Source organism: Hyperolius riggenbachi, chromosome 6, assembly GCF_040937935.1.
Source record: "Hyperolius riggenbachi isolate aHypRig1 chromosome 6, aHypRig1.pri, whole genome shotgun sequence".
NCBI classification, from domain to species: domain Eukaryota; kingdom Metazoa; phylum Chordata; class Amphibia; order Anura; family Hyperoliidae; genus Hyperolius; species Hyperolius riggenbachi.
The window spans coordinates 287,477,114-287,501,041 of record NC_090651.1 but is presented as its reverse complement, the minus strand read 5'-3'; the positions used below and the strand labels follow the sequence as shown (position 1 = coordinate 287,501,041).

General features: G+C 41.5%; 1 protein-coding gene across 2 annotated transcripts in view; it reads left to right on the top strand.

Moving 5' to 3' along the window:
* TRIM29 (tripartite motif containing 29) overlaps positions 1-23,928 on the top strand; it is a 95,594-nt gene that overhangs the window by 61,077 nt on the left and 10,589 nt on the right. The window contains exons 6-9 of one of the 2 annotated variants that reach the window (XM_068240990.1): positions 3,502-3,531; positions 13,842-13,931; positions 17,997-18,080; positions 23,782-23,877. In XM_068240990.1, coding sequence (XP_068097091.1) covers positions 3,502-3,531; positions 13,842-13,931; positions 17,997-18,080; positions 23,782-23,877 — 300 coding nt within the window. The remainder of the gene's footprint in view (positions 1-3,501; positions 3,532-13,841; positions 13,932-17,996; positions 18,081-23,781; positions 23,878-23,928) is intronic. The other variant, XM_068240991.1, reaches the window with a different exon arrangement.

Genomic DNA, 23,928 nt, shown 5'->3' with positions numbered 1-23,928 from the left:
GTATCCCAATCTTGTAGACAAATTAATGTATTTAATGAAGCACTATAGCTAAAAATGTTATTCAGATTACCTTACTAACATGAAGATACTAGGTAAGACATCAGTTTTCAAGAAGAGCTTTCTATTTTAAAGCCTCCTGGAAGTGCTAATTTACGTCATGTGCCTGCTTTGAGCCCTCAGTAGCCATCCTTGCTGGCGTGATAGTCCCCTCCCCACTTGATTTGCTCTAACTGCCTGCCGTCTCCTCACTCTCTCTCACACACACAGAGGCAGCCTGTTTTTTACCACTGAAATCATTCCTGCACACAGGGCTCTGGAACATGTGCTGTTGTGGGCAATTGCTGTTGACATCCTGAAAGACATGTAAATAATCAGGTAGCTAAATTAGAAAGACCCAGAATGGAACTCCTAGCCTCCTGTATCAAAGGCAGATTCTTCACCTTTATTGCAGCTGCGTACCACTACTAGTTAAAATGGCAATCTGAGGCAAAAGTGGCAAACAAGATTTTTGAAAGCATCACCTCTGTTCTGCATATGGAAATCTCTCCTATTAACCCTTTAGCAGCCAATTTATTTATAGGGTACCAAGTGCTCCAGGCCAAGTTATTTTTGCAGATTGTTTTATTTCTTTTTGTTTCCTTGCTTCTAATTAGTACTGCTGTAATGTGTATTTATGGCCACTTGTCACTAGGGGATAGTGTGAGACAATAATGGGGGACTTCTGCTTTTATTTTTTATATTTTCTGCTCGTAAAGAGCGAGAGAGAGATAAAAGCATTCCAAGAATTTGCAGCACAAATAGTTCAGCCGACTGAGTTCAAAAGCAGTGCACTTATCGCAAACGAGATAACTCTATTAACCACCCTGGCGTTCTATTAAGATCGCCAGGGCGGCTGCATGAGGGTTTTTTGTAAATAAAAAAAAAACTATTTCATGCAGCCAACTGAAAGTTGGCTGCATGAAAGCCCACTAGATGGCGCTCCGGAGGCGTTCTTCTGATCGCCTCCGGCGGCCAAAATTAACACGGAAGGCCGCAATGAGCAGCCTTCCGTGTTTGGCTTCTCCTGTCGCCATGGCGACGAGCGGAGTGACGTCATGGACGTCAGCCGACGTCCTGACGTCCGCCGCCTCCGATCCAGCCCTTAGCGCTGGCCGGAACTATTTGTTCCGGCTGCGCAGGGCTCAGGCGGCTGGGGGGACCCTCTTTCGCCGCTGCTCGCGGCGGATCGCCGCAGAGCGGCGGCGATCGGGCAGCACACGCGGCTGGCAAAGTGCCGGCTGCGTGTGCTGCTCTTTATTTCATCAAAATCGGCCCAGCAGGGCCTGAGCGGCAGCCATCGGCGGTGATGGACAAGCTGAGCTCGTCCATACCGCTAAGATGGTTAAAGGGTGATCTGCGCAACCCCTTATAATGAAGCTGCAATTGAGTCTGATTACCACTTGATAAATATGGTGATCTCAGCATATATAACTATGAACTAGCGATAATCTAAGAACTGGAGATCATGCTGAAAAGATAACTTTTTTTTTAACTAATGATCATTGAAATCTGAAAAATTACATTATTTAAAAAAAAATTACATTTTTATGTTGCACAGCCTTTTCACCCTTTTATAAATAGACAATAAAGTTTTGCTATTCAAGTTCAGGATTGCTTCAATTTCAATCAGCACAATAATCTCTTTAATTACCTGAGGTCTTTACATAGTTTTTTGCCTTCATCTTCAGTGCCCTAGTTTAATTTAATTTAATTTGCAAATATTTACTTGGAGTTTGTTGTTGTTGGTGGTGTATTTTTTTTTTTTTTTAATACTTTGTCCTTGTTTATTTTAAGCTTCACAGCTAATGAACTTCTTTCACTGAACTCTTCGACCAAACAAAGTTGTTGCTGTTCCCCACAGCCCTGATCTAATTATTTTTTTTCCTACTAAACATCATAAGATTATACAAATATGTTCTGCAAAATAGTGACAGGTTTAGCTGAATTTCCTATTACAACTATAAAATCGCTGCTGCTGAACAGATTTCAGTCATTATGGTAATTTCAGTGCCTCTCCTCTGATTTCCCTGCCTTAATTAGTCCCTTAAAACAATTGTTTAGCAGCTCAATGAGGATTTTCTATTTTTGATATCTTGTAAACCCTCCTTTTTGGCAGCAGTGTGCGTCCCATTTCTGTATTCAGGTCTAAAGAAAGGCCAGGGGATAGAGTGGGAATGGTTTCCTTTTTTGAAGCAGTTCATTTGGGTGTCGGAGGTGCCTAAATGAACTGCTTATCAGTGTTTAGGAATCAGCTGCAGGGGAGTTCTTAGGGATAGGCATTGGTGGGGATCTTAGGTTTAGGCATTGACAGGGAAGTTCTTGGGGTGGGGGTGGGTGATAGTTAGGGTTACTCATTGGTGGAGAAGTCTTTGGGACTAGGCATCGGTGAGGAGGTTCTAAGGTTTAGGGACTGTCAAGGGCAGGGTCATATGGTTAGGCATCAGGGGTGGGTCTAAGCACTAGGTATGGGCAGGGGGTCCTTAGGGTTATGCATCAGCAGAGGGATTGATTAGGGTTAGGTATTGAGAGGGAGGGCTCATGTGAATTTTTGGTTAGGGCGTTGTAAAATATCGGTAAAGATTACTGACATTTTACTATCGAAAATAAATATGTGTAAAATAATACACTCACAAATTTTGGGTTGCAGGAAATGTAACCGCCAGTATGGCTTATGGAGGAAAACCCGCATCTGCTCGGGCCTGCAAAGTTCCATAGAGGTCACACTCCTGGTAGATTGGGTAGTTCCTGGAGATAAGGGCAATTAAAAATATACAACTGCCAAGTGGAGGTGTGATAAGTATAAACATAACACAGTGGAGGCTCCCAAATGGTATAAAACAATTAGAACAATATAAAAGGTATGATAAACGTATGTCTCCTGTGGGGAAGTAGCACATGTAGCAATCAAAAACTCAGTTGAGATTTTCAAGGGTTTATTGCACAAAAGGTTCAGACAACACCTTTCTTGGATATCTGCTGCTTCATCATGTCATTAAAAAACATCGAAAAATGCTTCTTGGCTAAAATGTAGTAGACTTGAGCACCTCAATCTACTACATTTCGGCTAAGAGGCACTTTGAATTCTACATGAGCTACTTCACTACAGGAAAGGCAAGCTTACTATACGTCTCCTTTTTATATTTTTTAATTGTTTTATACATTTTGGGCACCTCCACTGTTTTACGTTTATCCAGCTAGAGAGCAGCTCACACTCTCCAGCTCTTGCCTGTGCTGCTGGCAGTTTAACTCTTTCTGGCCAGCACTGCAGCTCAGCAAATTTTTATGATAAAACTCTGTTGCAGTGCTGACCACAAAGAGTTATTCTCTCAGCACAGGAAGAAGGTAGGTGAGAATACACAGCTGCTCTATGACTACTTTATGTGTGGGGGTCTGGGGATGATAGACAGAGGGAGAAGTCTTTGCATCATGCTTTCCAGTAAAATTTCACTTTTGTCTCAACAGGAAGAGAATCAGCAGCATTCAACCAACTAGGTACGGTCAATATATTGATTGCATAAAGTATAGACAAGTACAGTGGGATGCAAAAGTTTGGACAATAATGTTAATTGTCATGTTTTTCCTGTATAAAATGCTGGTTGTTATGATAAAATATGACAATACCACACAGTGATATTTGAGAACTGAAATTACAGTAAGTTTATTGGATTTACAGAAAGTGTGCAATAATTGTTTAAACAAAATTAGGCAGGTGCATAAATTTGGGCACCAAAAAAAAAAAAAAAAAAGAAATGAAATAAATATTTAGTATATCCTCCTTTTGCAGAAATTACAGCAGCTAAACACTTCCTGTAGGTTCCAATGAGGGCCTGGATTCTGTTTGAAGGTATTTTGGACCATTCCTCTTTACAAAACATCTCTAGTTCATTCAGGTTTTATGGCTTCCGAGCATGGACAGCTCTCTTTAACTCACACCACAGATTTTCAATTATATTCAGGTCTGGGGACTGAGATGGCCATTCCAGAACATTGTACTTATTCCTATGCATGAATGCCTTAGTGGATTTTGAGCAGTGTTTAGGGTTGTGGTCTTGTTGAAAGATCCAGCCCCGGCGCAGCTTCAGCTTTGTCACTGATTCCTGGACATTGGTCTCCAGAATCTGCTGATACTGAGTGGAATCCATGTGTCCCTCAGCTTTGACAAGATTCCCAGTCCCTGCGCTGGCCACACAGCCCCACAGCATGGTGGAACTGTTTTACTATTTTACTGTAGGTAGCAGGGTTTTTCTTGTAATGCTGTGTTGTTTTTCTTCCATGCATAACGCCCCCTGTTATGCCCAAATAACTCAATTTTAGTGTCATCAGTCCACAGTACCTTACTCCAAAATGAAGCTGGCTTGTCCAAATGTGCTTTAGCATACCTCAAATGGCTCTGTTTGTGCTGTGGGTGGAGAAAAGGCTTCCTCTGCATCACTCTCACATACAGCATCTCCTTGTGTAAAGTGCACCGAATGGTTGAACGATGCACAGTGACTCCATCTGCAGCAAGATGATGTTGTAGGTCTTTGGTGCTGGTCTGTGGGTTGACTCTGACTGTTCTCACCATTCGTCGCTTCTGTTTATTTGAGATTTTTCTTGGTCTGCCACTTTGAGCCTCAGCTTGAACTGAGCCTGTGGTCTTCCATTTCCTCAGTATGTTCCTAACTGTGGAAACAGACAGCTGAAATCTCTGAGGCTTTCTGTATCCTTCCCTTAAACCATGATGGTGAACAATCTATGTCTTCAATAAAAACAAGGAACACCAAGAGCCCCAATAGTGTAATATGTACTGGTAAATGGTTACTAGATAGAGTAAATATTAATACTCACAAACCAGGGTTACCATTAGGCAACCACTGTAAAGGCAGGTGGGGATATTTTCCTGACCCCACTCAGGAATAAGAAGTCGCTCTCTGTAGATGAGAAAAAGGGGGTTCAACCCTCCCCCCAGGGTGGACTCAATATTATGCAGGAGAACAGATGCGCCAAGAGGATAAAAGGGAGCTAAATGAGCTTAAAAACCAAATTCTTGGTAGATAGAGGAGGTAGTGGTGGACTTACCTCCTCCAAGTAGACACACAACGACTGTAGTCAATATATTTTATTTATGAACTCCAGATATGCAATGCGTTTCACAGGTTTGATCCCACTTCATCAGGCAATAACAACGGAGCAATAGCATATGTGGTCAGTAGAAGAGCCAGGCACCTACTGACCACATATGCTATTGCTCTGTTCTCCTGCATAATCTATGTCTTCAGGTCATTTGCGAGTTGTTTTGAGATCCCCATGAGATCCCCATGTTGCTACTCTTCAGAGACAATAAAAAGAGGAGGGAAACTTACAATTGATCCCCTTAAATACTCTTTCTCATAATTGGATTCGTCTGTGTATGTAGGTCAGGGGTCACTGAGCTTACCAAGCCAATTTGAGTTCCAATAATTAGTTCTAATGGTTTTGTAATCAATAAAATGACAACAGTGTCCACATTTATGCACCTGCCTAATTTTATTTAATTAATTTTGTGCACTTTCTGTAAATCCAATAAACTTCATTTCACTTCTCAAATATCACTGTGTGTGTCTCCTATATGATATATTTAACTGACATTTTTTATCGTAACAACTGACGATTTATCCAGGAAAATCATGAAAATTAACACGGTTGCCCAAACCTTTCGCATCCCACTGTATTTCCTACAATTCACAAAATATTGTGCATTGCTAATTAATGCTGGCTACACTTCACATTTCTATTACCTGCCCCTTTTCATATGTCATTAATTATAAAAATAATTATATGGGAGTGGTGCTAATTATTAACTCTGGTGACTGAAATGTTTAATTTTGTTGTGACTTAAAGTGTATACAAGGCGACATGTGACATATTAAGATAAACATGCATATGTTGAGTGCAAAGCATGTTAATAACCAGGCCATCCTTTTTTTTATTTTGCTGCCTGAAAAAAATAATTTTCAGGCATGGCAGTGAGAGCTCCTCTCTTGTCGGTAGCTTGTCAGGAATATAGTAAACATCACTGATTAGCAAATTACAGCCATTTAAAATTTTCCTGTCAAAATACAATTTCTGAGGGCAGGGGAGGGATAGAAAAATGTCAATAGTTCATGTATTTTAACTCTGGGACTCTTAATAGACTGCCATTGAGCAGAGACAACAAAACACTCAATCCACTTTGTAAATGTCTTAATATAAAATACAAACATAAGATATCTATAAAAAAAAGTTCATTTTTAGGAGCAGGAAGACAGATGTAATTGTTTATCTCATCAGTTTATTTTCACATCTACTTTTACCAAGTCTGAAGCTCAAATAGAGATAAAAAAAACAGATACTCACCTAAGAAGAAGGAAGGCTCTGGGTCCTATAGAGCCCTCACATTCTCCTCCCGGTGTCCTCGTTCCCTCGCAGGCTCCTACGTTTAAACTTCCTGCCATGGGAGACTTTGGCAGTCTTCAGAAGTCTTGGAAGCACTCGGACTGCCACATGTATATCCTTTTAAACAATACCAGTTTCCTGGCTGTCCTGTTGATCCTCTTTTAGTCACAGACCCTGAAAAGGCATGCAGATCAGATGTTTCCAACTGAAGTCTGACTGGAGTAGCCGCATTCTTGTTTCAAGTGGATGCAAAGAGATCATCAGGACTGCCAGGAAACTGGTATCGTTTAAAAGGAAATTCTGTAAATATCAACGCTCCTCTTCTTATTATCCTCAATACCTAGAAAAGAAAAAATGGCTCCACATAGTGCATTACTGCTAAACTTGCATCATCTTTATAAACACCATGCCAGTGATAAACCATGTGCTCTTTAGTGCTCCACTTCTAGTGCAAACTTATCACCAACTTTAAGACAGTTCCAGGCTCACCAGATGTAGGCCACCTCATACACCAGGTGGGTTTATCGCATAAATCAATCCACAACGATCTGCTGCTCTCATGTATCATAAGCTTTTAATCCGGATTCTTCAATAAAACATAATAAACATAGCATAAAATCTTTTAAAATTGGGAGCTATGCCCCTGCGCTCATGCGCACTCACGTTATCCACAGATGAGTCTCCGCATATCGGGCTCTTGGCCCTGTGATGTACCTCCTCCTATGGTCACGGCGTCCCGCTCCCTGCACTGGTGCATCAGTTTCAAACTTCCTACGAGCGATGTAATTCCTCCTTCCTGTGACGTCAGACGCTGCCCGCTATGCTCCGCCTTACGCGTTTCGTCTCTTGGGACTCATCAGAGGCTGACGTGACAGGAGCGACCGACGTCTATTTATGTTCATTTTAGTTCCGTATTTTTTGCGCATGTCTATTTCCGTGTGAATACGTAATCCGCGTCAGGTGGCCAATGGCCTTTGGGCTTGCGTAGTGCGCTCTCGTATATAACTCTGCCGCTCATCGTGCGTGCCCTAATATGAGCCAGATGGTTGATCCTTCCACCACTGCCATCTAGTGGTCAATTTTCTAACTACTCCCTTAAAATTACCTTCCTTTATAAAATTAATTAATCACATTTCACCATTAAACATTGTATGAACTACAAATATATGTTTCCAATATGGATAATACTACATCAATAGCTACATCACTTGGCACTTCTATACTAATTTAAAGATAAACCATCCCTGCTGTACTCCATCAAAACCAGACGGTACATCACAGTTCCAAGCCTACATGTATACACATTCCCTAATTCCAGTTCACATGCAATAGTGCTCCTATACAGGTCCCCATTTACATACACCTTAATTGTGTCTTATGGGGGAGGAATCTGTGGTCCCTTAAAAGGGTAACAATGGTCCCACCCCTGGTGGCTTCTCCCACTCCCACCCGTATTCCTTATCGCAATCTCCCTTGGAATTCATTTATTGAAACCACAGAGTTCTCAGCACCATAGTTTCCTACAGTTTGATGTTTTAATATTTTATTTTATTATATACCCCCAAGTAACACCTAAAAGGGGGCTTGTATTTCCTACTACCTTATAATGTTCATTTCCTGAATGTTTCCCCTAAAATTATAACAAACCTTTTCCTAGATATCCCACATAGACAGAATTATTATGGGTAGATTCTGGTTTACCTCCACCCATAACTATAACCAGGGCAGTCAAATCTCCCAGTTAGCGTGGTGGCGAACTTGGATAGAGCCCCACTATTGGAAGATAGGGGAACCATACCCCAGAAAAACAATAGAGAATTCGATCTACTATTGGACTACAACATGCAATATAAGGAAATTGAATCCATAATAAAAAAACATTGGAGCATATTGAAACTAGATGGCACCCTGGGAAATGCAATCCCAAAAAGACCTGGGTTTATATATAAAAAAGCCCCAAATCTAAAATCAAGACTGGTAACCAGCTTTGTAAACCCCCCACAAACAAGGATGGGAGATCTGTTAGGACAAACAGGTTTTTTCCCCTGTCGAAAATGCAGGGGATGCAAAGAGGCACAACCCATAAGGGGGGCAAACTTCATATCAATGAACAGTGGGCAACAGATTTCCATAAGACAATGCATCACATGTAACACCAAAGGAGTTATATACCTCCTGAGATGTCCCTGTAACCTGGAATATATAGGTAGGACCACCAGAAAATTACATGAAAGAATCAGAGAACATGTGGCCAATATTTCTAAAGGCCTAGCAACTCACAATGTATCTAATCATTTTCGATTGGTCCATAATAATGATCCCAGTGGATTGAAATTTATGGGGATAGAGGCACATATAAAGAGATGGAAGGGGTCCAGTCTAGTCAGAGACATCTCGCAAGCTGAAGGGAGATGGATCTTTAACCTGAAAACTTTGGTTCCAGGAGGGCTTAATGTTGAATTTGATTTAAATTGCTATATCACCAATGACTTATAACCAATAAGGGAGATTAGAATGTTAAATGAAGAATGGGAGGACTTTGAGGTAACACAAAGGGGGTTAATGGGCGGAGGTGCACTGGGAGATTTGACTGCCCTGGTTATAGTTATGGGTGGAGGTAAACCAGAATCTACCCATAATAATTCTGTCTATGTGGGATATCTAGGAAAAGGTTTGTTATAATTTTAGGGGAAACATTCAGGAAATGAACATTATAAGGTAGTAGGAAATACAAGCCCCCTTTTAGGTGTTACTTGGGGGTATATAATAAAATAAAATATTAAAACATCAAACTGTAGGAAACTATGGTGCTGAGAACTCTGTGGTTTCAATAAATGAATTCCAAGGGAGATTGCGATAAGGAATACGGGTGGGAGTGGGAGAAGCCACCAGGGGTGGGACCATTGTTACCCTTTTAAGGGACCACCGATTCCTCCCCCATAAGACACAATTAAGGTGTATGTAAATGGGGACCTGTATAGGAGCACTATTGCATGTGAACTGGAATTAGGGAATGTGTATACATGTAGGCTTGGAACTGTGATGTACCGTCTGGTTTTGATGGAGTACAGCAGGGATGGTTTATCTTTAAATTAGTATAGAAGTGCCAAGTGATGTAGCTATTGATGTAGTATTATCCATATTGGAAACATATATTTGTAGTTCATACAATGTTTAATGGTGAAATGTGATTAATTAATTTTATAAAGGAAGGTAATTTTAAGGGAGTAGTTAGAAAATTGACCACTAGATGGCAGTGGTGGAAGGATCAACCATCTGGCTCATATTAGGGCACGCACGATGAGCGGCAGAGTTATATACGAGAGCGCACTACGCAAGCCCAAAGGCCATTGGCCACCTGACGCGGATTACGTATTCACACGGAAATAGACATGCGCAAAAAATACGGAACTAAAATGAACATAAATAGACGTCGGTCGCTCCTGTCACGTCAGCCTCTGATGAGTCCCAAGGGACGAAACGCGTAAGGCGGAGCATAGCGGGCAGCGTCTGACGTCACAGGAAGGAGGAATTACATCGCTCGTAGGAAGTTTGAAACTGATGCACCAGTGCGGGGAGCGGGACGCCGTGACCATAGGAGGAGGTACATCACAGGGCCAAGAGCCCGATATGCGGAGACTCATCTGTGGATAACGTGAGTGCGCATGAGCGCAGGGGCATAGCTCCCAATTTTAAAAGATTTTATGCTATGTTTATTATGTTTTATTGAAGAATCCGGATTAAAAGCTTATGATACATGAGAGCAGCAGATCGTTGTGGATTGATTTATGCGATAAACCCACCTGGTGTATGAGGTGGCCTACATCTGGTGAGCCTGGAACTGTCTTAAAGTTGGTGATAAGTTTGCATTAGAAGTGGAGCACTAAAGAGCACATGGTTTATCACTGGCATGGTGTTTATAAAGATGATGCAAGTTTAGCAGTAATGCACTATGTGGAGCCATTTTTTCTTTTCTAGGTATTGAGGATAATAAGAAGAGGAGCGCTGTCATACTGATTTATATACAATTGTACACTGTGGACTATTCGTGATAGCGAAAACTCTGGTTGTTTGACATTTTGTTTGACATTTTGTATGATAGATCATTATTAACGGTGGGTGCAGTTTGCATAATATATAGTGTAAATATCAAAGCAGAAGTGCCGAAGCTGGGCGCCGTTATAGCAGCAATGCTATGTTGTGCGCCCCGCATAATGGTAATTCTGGGCTCTGGCGGTTGCCAGACCCCGATTTACATCTCCCTCCAAGTTACTACAACTCGGAGAGGGAATAGTATGTAACGCAGCCGGAGAGTTTAGCAGTAAAAGGCAGAGTTGTCAATCGGCGCGCCCTTCCCCCGAACTGCCCGGCACCGTATTGAAATGTACCCAATAAATATGGCCACCTCCATATCCCTCTCAGTTCAGGTCAGGTGTCCTTTAATGTGAATTAACCAAATAACATAAAGAAAATAGTACTCATTAAGAGGGCTCAATGGTATGATGAACATGCATGTATGATATAATAAAAACAATCTTTATCAGTAAACCATAACGCAAGAAGAATGAACAATAGAAGAGCTTGTTAAACCTTTACATCCATACAAACAAAGAAAGAAAGAGAAAAAACCCTCTAACTCCTAATTAAATATAGAATCCATACATAATCAGGCCAAACTGGTATACATTGACGGATATCACCCTCATTTAGAGAGACAATAGCACACAATCTCCCCTGTATAAGGGGCAGTAAATACAATTATACAGTCATGAATAAATAATCCACATTAACAAGTTTTGAGGGAAACTGTTCAGCTTCTCCTGATGAGTTTTCCTTAAACTTGTTAATGTAGATTATTTATTCATGAGTGCATATTGTATTTACTGTATTCAATAGGAGGGAGTTTGCGTGCAATTGTCTCCCTAAATAAGGGCGAATACATTTTCTTTTGTTGCCTTGGTTAATTCCCCTAAAAAGCTCCATTGAAGGGAGGGTTTTTGAATATGTATTTGGAATGACAGAAAGGGTGCAGAAGCCCTTATGGATAAATCGACGCTGCCATGGGCTCCCATTGTAAAAGCCGTGATTTATGGCTAAAGACGGAAATTTGGGCATTTATCTTTTTTACCGCAAATGGCAGCTTTTACAATGGCCACAGTATGCAGCTAGGGAGGTAAATTGCAGCTGCATTGCATTTCCGCAAGCTCCATTATTATGTCTGCCACTAATCAGGCGCTTCCAAGTGCCAGAATTCATCTCCCTAGCCACATATTGCGGCTTTGCTACAGAGAGTTGATTAAGCTTTAGGAGGGGGTACGGTTAGGCGCCATGGAGGTTCTTAGGGCCTGAAGCCTCTAAACCTGGTTGTATCCGCTTCTGTCCACTTTTCAGCATCTGTAACATTGGTGTGTAACTGAAAAGCACCCTTAGGGTTAGGCCCCACCAGGGGGAGTCTTGGGGTTAGGCACCACCAGCAGGGTCTTAGGGTTAGGCACCACCAGGGGAGGGTTCTGTGTGAGAGTAGGGTTAGGTTTAGCCATAGTAAAACATCGGTAATCATTACAAATATTTTTCTATCGGAATTCAGCAGTAGAATATCACTACTTGTAGCGATTTTCTACTAGCGGCAATGCCCTGCACCCTCTTTTCCAGGTGCCTTTTTTTTCATGCATGCATGCGGAGGGACTAATAATACAATAACATGTATGGTACTGTGAACCACTGAGCAGCTTTGAATAATATTAACCCATGCATATACAGTACATCACATGTATGTTGGTGTAAACTCATTTTCAAATTAAATCTAACATATAACACAATGTTACCACGTTAGTAAATAAATATGTTTATTCAAAGAGATCTTTGTATAAAGAGAATATTATATATAGTATAATACAGTCGGTTGCAAAAGTATTTGGCCCCCTTGAAGTTTTCCACATTTTGTCATATTACTGCCACAAACATGAATCAATTTTATTGGAATTCCACATGAAAGACCATCACAAGGTGGTGTACACATGAGAAGTGGAACGAAAATCATACATGATTCCAAACATTTTTTACAAATAAATAACTGCAAAGTGGTGTGTGCATAAAATGTGCTAAAATAAATTGGCCTGGAGCACTTGCAAGCCTCTAAATAAACTGGCTGCTAAAGGGCTAAATGTACGCCCATAGCAGTCACTATGGCTGCTATGGTTATTGATGTGCTTTAAAGAGACACTGAAGCGAAAAAAAATTATGATATTATGATTTGTATGTGTAGTACAGCTAAGAAATAAAACATTAAGATCAGATACAATCTAGAAATACAATCTATAGAAAAATCTATAAAAATATATAAATGCAAAATTATGTGATACTTTATGCAATACACAATATTAGTTCCCACCCAGTCCCCACCTTTGCCACTTTTGTCTAATATGGTGTATTGCATAAAGTATCACATAATTTTGCATTTATATACTTTTATAGATTTTTCTACGTATGCACAATCTGCACTTTTCCATGTGCACCAAGCATAATATGCAGTCACTGTAGCACGCTATGCCACTTAGAGTGGTGTCTACTGCTCCAGTCCCTGCCTTCATTTAAATGCACTATAAATATACTTTTTTCCCTCACCAGTCATAATTTATTTAGCCACTAGATGGCACCTATCCCTCCATTGGCATCCAATGCATGCAATAGCATTTTGCACCCATCTAATAAGTTTGGTCTGCAAAGGATGCCATAAGAGGGAGGTGAGGCCACTACCAGGAAGTTTTGGTGGAACACATATGCATTCCACTGTGCTATTTGCTGCCTTTAAAGGAAGTAGGCGGATTTTGCAGGCGTGGACACGCCTAATGCCGTCCTTAGGGCCTATTTAAACCTGGATAGTGGGAGTTTGCCCTCCAGCCTCCGTAGAAGCGCGTTACAGCGCGAAACGGCCGTCAGGCGAGCAGTGCCCAGCACCCACCGTCACCATCACACCTCTGAGCACCGGCATGTCCATGTATGCTGCACAACTGTTTTGTATTTATGCATTCGGACTGTGCCTCACTTTTTGAAGAATAAATGTACATTGCAGTGCCAATCATTCCTGCTCCTTCTCCTTCTTCCATGTATGTACTTCCCTTGGATCAGAGCACGCAAGTTACAACACTGTGGGTGAGGTGTGTTTTACCTGCCTAATCCCCTTCCATGCTGACTACATACTGCTGCAGTGCCAACTGCCTTTCTACTTGTTTCTTTTTGTAAGAAAAGGACAGAGCGACTGTAGCAATCTACCTTTTCATAATAGCCTTTATCTTTTGCTTCTGAATACATTTGCATAGATATTGTTTTTATGCACTGCATAATGATGACAGTGATGACTATTAATATTATTAGCAATGCACTCAACTATCACATTCTGTTTTATTCAGCAGGCGGACGGCAATCCTTCCAGCCCTCCTCTGTGCGTTCATTATCTGATAGTCCATCGGCAAGCCTGAACTCTATGTATGGAACCAAAGGTACATAATACAGATGTATTAATGACAGCATTTCTGCTGCAATTTTGTTTGACTAAAGTGCCTGAGTTATTTAATGTACACTGTGCATTGGATCTACTGTGCATGGCTCCTGCTTAAGAGACAGATCTGCTGCCATTATCTCTCCAGCGCTAAGGAAGCTGACAATTATAATACGAAATTGGGATTTGACTATCAACACAATTTATACTGCAGCAACGGACTTATTCAAAGAGGAAAATATGAACTTAGGTGTGGCGTGCCAATAAATGTATATATGAGTACCGGAATGCCATGTCCTACATTTGAATGAAGCATAAGAAACTTTCCATATCCTGAACATTTTTTATGACATGCAAATTTTAGTGGATCTAACTAGGGCTTGAAACCGAGCCTATGAAAGCAGGTAGCTGCTGATCAGTTAGCTGGCAGCTGGTTAATTAACCAGAAGCCACGGCAGATGCTACATTTAAAGTGAACCTGTACCCACATTTTGTGAAGCAAAACAAACTTGTCCAATCAGGATACATGTTATATTAAAATTGTTTTATGTCTGGCTTCAGGCTAGGGTCACACTTGCTAAAAATCCCAATGCACAATCACAGTGCACTGGGAGCAATGTGCGGTTTTCCGCAACTGGGAAAAAGGGTTGACACTGCTGCTTTTTATTGCACAATGTGTGTGATTCCCTATTGCCGACAGTCAGCTGCTCTCATTTGGCTGCTGACTAAGAATGCGGATTTGGCCGTGGGAAAATGCTGCCATTTTTCACAGCCTCAAATGTGACCCTAGTGTTATTATTCTTTGCTATAAATGTGCCTTCATTTAAATTTGTCATAGATTACTTTCAGGGCCAGATTTGTACTTTCCAGCGTCTAAGGCCCTCTGTGCTATTTGCACAACATGTGCTGTATTACTGGCATAAATACTGTAAAACTATGGGACGCTACCTGCACATGGCAATTTTACTGCAATTAAAGTGGATCCGAGATTAACTTTTACTCATTGCATTGTTTATAGGGCATTCCTCAAGCCAAATACTTTTTTGTTTTTGTTTTAATGCTCTAATTCCCTATAAACTAAATAAACCACTCCCACAGGTTTTCAGAGAGCCAAGGCACTTTCAGACAGTAGCAAGGGCTCATGGGAGCTCAGTCTGGGCAGGAGGAGGGGGAGGTATTACTAGCCAGAGATTTCAGAGGCAGAGGGGAGGAGGGAGGAGGAGGGGGGATTAGTTTTCTTTGCTCAAGATACAGGTAAGCCTGCCTCTTTTTAATGTTTACAAACAACATGTCTGCTGTCATTGTATCACAGGAAGAAATGATCACATTCTATTAAAGCTGTTTGCAGCTAGATTTGCTGTGTAAACTATCTAAACTTTAGATAAGATGTATAGAAAAGTTACTTGTTATAGTTAGTTTTTCATCTTGGATCCGCTTTAAGTGAACATACCCCACTGAGAGGTACAGAAAACTGTGGTCCAGGGCCTGGTATAGGGGAAGTATTTATGCTTGTTGTCCATAGCAACCTGTTTATTTTATGTTTCATCTGCAAAGCAGCACTGTACAAGCGACAGTTGAAAGCAGGACAATCACTGTCAGATGCATGGAGAAAGACCAATGCAGGAGGCCCACTTCTCATGCCTATAGGAAATGAAAGCATGAATTATAAAAACCTACAGGCGAAAGAAAAAAACCCTCCCAGTCCCAATCTCATCTCATGCCTGTATATGCATTTAACTTCTAAAGTTTTCCTAAATTATTGGTCAGTGTAATTTTGCCTGCTAGGAAGCCTGTGCTCACTTCCAGTTATTGGTGACAAGTTTAAGCTTGTTTTAAACATCCAAGGCAGTGGACTCACTGCGTTAACAAGACAAAAAGATGATTTGGCATTTTTTAAGGTTTTGATTAACTCACAGTCAGATATATTAACCACTTCAGCCTACAGGGTTGAGAATTTGTAACATCTGAGCAACTTTCACCTCCCATTCATTTGGCAATAACTTTATCACTACTCATCACAATGAATTGATCTATATCTTGTTTTTTCCACCACCAATTAGGCTTTCTGTGGGTGGTACATTTTGCTAAGAGCCACTTTACTGTAAATGCATTTTAACAGGAAGAATAAGAAAAAAACTGAAAAAATTCATTATTTCTCAGTTTTCAGCCATTATAGTTTTAAAATAAGACATGCCTCCATAATTAAAACTCACGTATTGTATTTGCCCATATGTCCCGGGTATTACATCATTAAAATTATGTCCCTATCACAATGTATGGCGACAATATTTTATTTGGAAATAAAGGTGCATTTTTTCAATTTGCGTCCATCACTATTTAGAAGCCCATAATTTAATAAATCATATTGATATACTCCTTTGACATGAATATTTAAAAAGTTTAGACCCTTAGGTAACTATTTATGTTTTTTTTATTTTTTTATTATTGTAATTTTTTATTAAAACTGGTATGTGGGTATTTTTTGGTGTGGGAGGTAAACGGGATTTTACATGTATAAAAATGTATTTTATTCAATGTAAGGTGATTTTGGTGTAGTTTGCTATTTGGCCACAAGATGGCCACAGTCAAAAAGTCCTGGGAGCGATCGAGCTCGCTTCCAGGATGAAGATAGACCATAGGGGAACTTTTTGATCTCAGAAAAGCCGCAGCGTCTGAAGAGACGCTGTCGGCTTTTCTCCGGGGGGGGGGGGGGGGGGGAGTCAGATCAGTGAAAGAGATTTATAATCCCTTTTATTGATCGCTGGGCTAACGGCATTACAGCATTCTTTATTACCTGTAATCCCACAATTCTTTTTAAGAATCTGCCAAGCTAGAGTAAGGAGCTTTTGTATCAAGGTACATTCAAGCTGGAGAGCCGACATATTTCGGAACACACAGGTTCTTAGTCATGGCTTATGTATTCCTTTCTACACGTAGGTATTTGGATTTGGTCAGTCTTAATCCAGCTCAATTGACTTCAGAGGTGTCTGAGCGGTCTACTGTCTGCTATTTTCCTTTGTAACATGAGCTGCACTGCTTGCACAATGTGCACTATGCTAGTGGCATAAATACAGGTAAAATAGCTGTGCAATTTGAGCACATGATGAAGACTTCAGCATATAACAGCTTTATGCATTGTACTTTCTTTGCAGTTCTGTTGCTTCCGCAATGTGTGCTTGCTTTATGTTATTCATAGCATAAGTTGCTCAGTTAATGTACTGGCTAGCTGTAGCCTCTAACCATTCTCACTGATTCTGGATCAGGGAACCCTGCATTGCTACTCTTACGGGCCCTATGCCTACGGAGTCTTACAAACTCCGGAAAATATTGATGCATAGCTGTTTAAGAGAGGCACAAAGGAATATTATGTATGGCTCCGCCCACTGTTCTGTTATGATGCATTATAGGTCTTCCTTTTTTGGTCACGTGATTATTTGCAAACTCTATTGAAAGACGTCAGCAGTACAGTTTCAGAAGAGGCTTTTTGGTCCACTACAAAAAAATGTGGTTGCTCTGGTTGTCCATACTGCTGATGGACTCATTGCATCAAGATTAGACTGTGAAACTAATGGACTAATGGAGCAGTACCTTAATGGATGTATTCCAGACCATGACTCCCTTACTATGCTCTTATTTTTATACTAGTTAAAAGTCCTGCCCATTAAAAAAACGGGCGCTAGGCCTCGGCTGGCTCCAGGCAAGGTAGTAGCTTTAGCTTCCCCTTAGACGGGAGAGGGGTCAGAGAAAGTGGCATTTGAGTCCCCTGACACCCACTAGGCCCCAGGCACCTGCCTAAGTTGCCTTGTGGATGATCCTGCCTTTTAATATACGGTCACTTATTAGATGAACAATTTTTTTACAAGTGACTAGAGTTACTACCAAAAGGTTGATCAGTACGATTGAAAGAATCCTAGTACTTTAATGCCATGGCACATCAAGTTCCATTTTTTTGTTAAGCCATTATAATAACTGGACATTACGTAATAATAGCCCTCTGTAGATGTTTACTAAATAAAGACTTCATTCTGCAGCTGAATGCTGAAAAAATAGCACCTCTTGTTTATAGGATCACACAGAATGTGGGACAACGCTCCTCTTTCGACCCAAGAGGATACCGCCAGCTTCGCAACTTCGACCTTTTCTCAGAAAGGTATTCCTGCTGGTTGTAGAGCTAATTACAATCACAGCAAGTGGTGTACCTACAGCACAAATCAAAGTGGAAGTAATGTGAAGGGATGCTGCATCTTGTGATCGCTACACGTCTTCTGTGGCTTGCTTTTAACTCTTCTCTGACCTGCTGTATCTTGCTTCTAGTCGCTGCTTTCTAATATATATATATATATATATATATATATATATATATATATATATATATATATATATATATATATATATATATATATATATTGTTATGTGTATTGCAGGAGTGGCAGCTTGGAGTGCTTATTATAATTTAGAAATGGACAAGTACAACATGCAGAAATTAAATAGTTTTGCAGCCCAACCAATTAAAAGTCATTGCAGTGCCCTGTTAACTCTTTTTTTTTTGTTTTTGTGCAATGAAGCTTCTGCAGCAAAATCTTTGAACTTGGCATTTTGATCACCTGATGGAGGCAGAGAAGAAGCACAAGGCTTTGTTTCAGTCTCTGTAGGTGTGGCTGCTGCTCATGCCTTGATTGCATCGTCCTCACTGTTCAAATGGCAAGCACAGATTGAATCTGTCTGAGGACATTGGAAGTTACAGTGCAGATAATCTATAGTGCAAAAAGTGACCATTGTGTTTTATTTTATGTTAACTAATGAAGAAACTTTTAGACACGCACAAGCAAGTTCTACAAATTAGTATTTACACAGATCTAGGAAAACAGTTGTGTATGGAATGTACTTGAATAAAGTAAACCAAAAAATACAAGGTGGCCATAACAAGGGCCTCTTCAGAACCCCCATAAACTTTATGGCCCCTCAGCTTAGCCAACCTCTCTTCCATCTTGGAGCTATGCCTACCTGAACCCAGTTGGAGCAAGGGTGCATGGTCTGTCCTCTGTGCGACCTTGTCTTGGTTTTACATAGGAGAATTCTGGGCATGTGCAGTTCGGAAACAGCCCTCTACATGCACACAAGGGGATGAATGGGGTACAAAGCTCTAAGACAGAGGGAAGGCCAGCTAAGCTGAGGGACCATGGAGCTTATGGGGGCGCAGAAGAAGTCCCAGATATGGTCATCTTGTATATATGTTACAGCCAGAACCCGAAGTTTGGCCACTTCTAGGTCTGGCCGGCCACTTCGGGTTCTGGCCGGCCAATGTGCGAAGTGGCCACTGCGCTGTGGCCAATGTGAGAAATGGAATGATTTCTGTAACGTTAATGTATCTTCTGGCCGCAGCGGGCAAATTTATCACAACTTAGTTAATTTCAGGAAATGTAGCCGGCGGCAATGTAACAGATGAAGCCGCCGGCTTTTTCTCTGACTCTCTCCCCCCCCCCCCCCACCTCTCTCTCCTTCTCTTATGGGCAGCCGGTGGGGACACGCGTGTCGATCGTCGCAGGGCCAGAGTCGTTCGTCGTGGCAGGGAATCCTGCCGTTCTTGCAGAGCAGGTGCTGGCAGAAGCGATGTCTGCAGCCTCCCCGCTCTGCTTCCCTGCCGCGACGAACGACTCTGGGGGACACGCGTGTCCCCGCCGGCTGCCCATAAGAGAAAGAGAGAGAGGCGGAGGGGGGGGGGGGGGGGGAGAGAGAGAGGCAGAGCAAAAGCCGGCGGCTTCATCTGTTACATTGCCGCTGGCTTAATTTCGTGAAATTAACAAAGTTGTGATAAATTTGCCCGCTGCACTGCGGCCAGAAGATACATTACCGTTACAGGAACCATTTCATTTCTCACATTGGCCGCAGCGCAGCGGCCACTTCGCACATTGGCCGGCCAGAACCCAAAGTGGCCGGCCAGAACTAGAAGTAGCCAAACTTCGGGTTCTGGCTGTAACATATATACTGTATGTAGTTTAAACCTGTTTATGCCTAAAACTAAGCCCAGGCCAATGATGCAATATGTCTTGATTTTAGCCCTATTTCATAATACTGGCTTGTCATTCCCGGGATGTACAGTATAAGCTGCCACTCTGATCTTATATGGATAGTAAACCAGCTACAGTATGTGGTGAAACTTGTTTGATAAAGAGTACTTCAGAAATGTTCCCAGTGCTGTTTCTCACTTCTGAATTATTCCCACTATACTTCTGTAATGTTCTTACTGCCTCCCCCAGTCTGCAGTATTTCTGTTTTGGGTGGAGTGGTCTTTGAAGTCAAATGGACCATTTCTTGAGTCAGCAAGCATCATTCGTATACAGGCGATATGATGGACCACTGGTCATATGGCTTGCAGTGTAACCTAGAAAGGCAAAATCGTCTAAATTCACTGGAAGCAGGCATAATCCACATAAAACTAAAATTCTCATAATAAAAAAAGAATTTCCAATGTTTTTGTATAAGGCATAAAGCCACATGTGAAAATAATGGCCTGCTTTCTCAAAAATGTTGGTGGCAGTAAAAACATTAATTTCAATGTATTCAAAACATTAATCTCTATCAATTATGTTTGTTTCAGTATCTTGGTAGATATCTGTATGCACCTGATCTGTGTTTTGTTTTTGTTGTTATTATCATTATTATTGTTATTATGTATTTATATAGCTCTAGCATATTCTGCAGCGCTGTACAAAGTCCATAGTCATCATGACACTGACTGTTCCTCAGAGGAGATCACAATCTAACGTATTGCAACAGGATCTGGATAGGATGGCTATATGGGCACATACATGGCAGATGAAATTCAATGTTGACAAATGTAAAGTCATGCATTTTGGTCGTACCAATGGTCTAACACCATACAAAATAAATGGGATACAGTTGGGGACATCAAACTTGGAGAAGGACTTAGGAGTACTCATCGACAACAAGTTAAATAATCGTACTCAATGCCAAGCCGCTGCAGCTAAAGCTAACAAAATTTTGGGATGCATTAAAAGGGAAATAAAAACTCGAGATGCTAGCATAATATTGCCCCTGTTTAACTCTCTAGTAAGGCCACATCTGGAATATGGAATTCAGTTCTGGGCACCACATTACAAAAAAGATATTGCAGTTTTAGAGCAGGTGCAGAGACGAGCAACAAAATTGATACGTGGGATGGAAGGTCTCACTTACCAAGAAAGGTTAGATAAACTGGGTTTATTTAGTCTAGAGAAAAGACGCCTTAGAGGAGATCTAATTAACATGTATAAATACATCAGAGGGCAATATAATAGCTTGGCGGATGAGCTTTTTGTCCCTAGGCCTTCTCAAAGGACTAGAGGACATGATCTGCGCATGGAGGAAAAACGTTTTAGCCATTTATTTAGGAAAGGGTTCTTTACAGTAAGAGTGATTAAGATGTGGAATGCATTGCCACAGGAAGTCGTTATGGCAAACTCTATACCTGCATTTAAAGGGGGCTTAGATGCTTTCCTTGCGTTGAATGACATCCATGGCTACAATTACTAGGTAATGCCAATGATGTTGATCCAGGGATTTTATCTGATTGCCATCTGGAGTCGGGAAGGAATTTTTACCTTGTAAGGGTTTTTTCGCCTTCCTCTGGATCAACAGGGATATGTGAGGGAGCAGGGTGGAGTTGTACTTTGTACTGGTTGAACTCGATGGACGTATGTCTTTTTTCAACCAAAGTAACTATGTAACTATGTAACTATGTAACTATGTAACTATGTATCTGCCATTACCATAGTCTGATATCCCTAACACAGTCTAGCGCCAATTTTGGGGGTAGACAGTTATCTTACCTATATGTTTTTGGATATGGGAGGAAAACAGAGTGCCTGGAGGAAACCTCCACAAACATGTGTCCCTAATTGTCAGTGAAACTAATTTATACTCCGTATAGGAGTAGGGGCAAACTGGGCAATTGCCCAGGGCACTAAAGCCACCTGATGTGACCCCCCTTCCTCCCTCAGATCTCCCTGAAAATGGATAGAAAGCAAAAGTATGCATTCTTAAAACAGAAAGCATTTGCGATTTGCGAGGTTGGAAAATGAATAGTGCAGAGTACTGACAGTAGAGTGAGCTCATTTGTCCAGCCAGTGCAGTCCTCCATCAGTCTGTGTGCTTCTGTCTTCATCCCTGCTGGCGGCCTCTTGTCCATGACCCAGCGGCAGGTCACGTGAGTATTTTCATGCTGCCGGGACACAGAGAGGAGGCAGCCAGCAGGGGGGAAGGTGGAAGCACACAGACTGATGGAGGACAGGTGACTTCACTCTGGAAGCACAAAGACTGTTGGGGGAGCACTCTGGTCAGACAAGTGAGTTCCCTCTGCTGCTAATGCTCTGCAGGGTCCCACTAGACACCTGCGTGGAGACCTGGGGGGGCGCTAGCTGGCTCCAGGTCCACGAGGGAACACCACCAATTAAATCGGCAGGAGTCAGGAACAGAGAGGCCACCTACTGCAGGGGTGTTGCAGGTCAGGGGAGCCCCTTTAATTTTTTCCAGGGCCCAATTGTGCATAGAACCAGCTCTGACTCCGTAAATAATGTTGCAATCAAAGTTTATTTGCATGGGTTAAGATTCTTTTATTAAAATTGCTGTGTGGCAGAAATGATCAAATGAGACTTACCTATCAAGACAGGTGAAAAAGAAAGAAAACTGGAGCAGTTGTTTCAATCAAAATAGGTGGTCTTGGCTGAGGGCCCGTTTCCACTATCGCAAATTCGCATGCAGACAATTCGCATGCGTTTTCTGCATGTGAATTCGCATAGGCAATACAAGTGGATGGGGCTGTTTCCACTTGTCAGGATTTCTTTGCAGTTTTGTGTGCAGGAAAAATCTGCACGGCAGAGCCATCAGAATTCGCACATGTATTTAATAGGAAATTTGCATGCGGTTTCGCTATGTAAATTTTCCAGGCGGATTTGCGTACGTTTTCGCCGAAAACCAATGTAAAAGCACACAGGCACTGACATGGTTAAAATCGCATACATACAAACATACGTGAAAACGTATGCAAATCCGCACCGCACAAGTGGCCCTAATAAGAAGCTTTGTAAAGTTGTAAATCAGAGCCCCTGATTAGCCATAGCTACTGATTCTAAGGCCTCTTTCACAGTAGGACGTTGCGTTTTGATGCGACGTTAAAGTCACAACGCAAACTTACAGCGCAACGCCCCAAAAAAGTCGCACCACAAATTAATGCCCCGTTATTGTCGCATACAGTAGAGCATACAGGCAAAAAATATGCTTCCAAGCCAATTGCAAACAGTCTAATGCAGCTAATAACGTGTATAACGCACAGCAGGCAGCACTTTCTAATTATGCTACACGTTACACACAAACGCAACGTGTGCACTGTGAATGTCACACAGACTTAGTATTGCTGTGCGTTAGTTTGTGTTAAAACATTTTATGTTTACGTGAGACTTTAACGTCGGACTGTGAAAGAGGCCTAAATGCTTTTCCTTATTCTTCCCACTCTTCCAGAGGTAGAACAGTATGTTGCAAACTTGCAAGTGAATTATACAGCATACCTCCTGCTGTGGTTTATGGGAGAGGGGGTGGCCCTGACTGCCACTTACTTTCCAATCCAATGGAACTCTGTTGGAGGCGGGCTGACCCAGACTGCCAGGTTCCTGAGGAGTACAAGGTCTGGTTGAAAATCCAGTATTTGCAGGTGTTTTTAATGTAATGGATGTCTATTACTGAGTTGTTTGGTAATTGAAAGGAGGAGGGCTATGGTTTAAAAATACAGTAAATAGCAGATATAGGTTTTTGTATTACACTTAAACTGGATTTTAATATATGTGTATTTTTTCTAGCTACCCCTCAAGTTCCTTCATACCAGTTTTCATCCAGTGTGACAACTACAGAAACTTCAAGTCAACAAGACGGCAACAGCCCCTTTAACATGAATGGTAAATAGATTATATGGATGACTTGCTTGTGTTAGGAATTAAAGCGGTGTA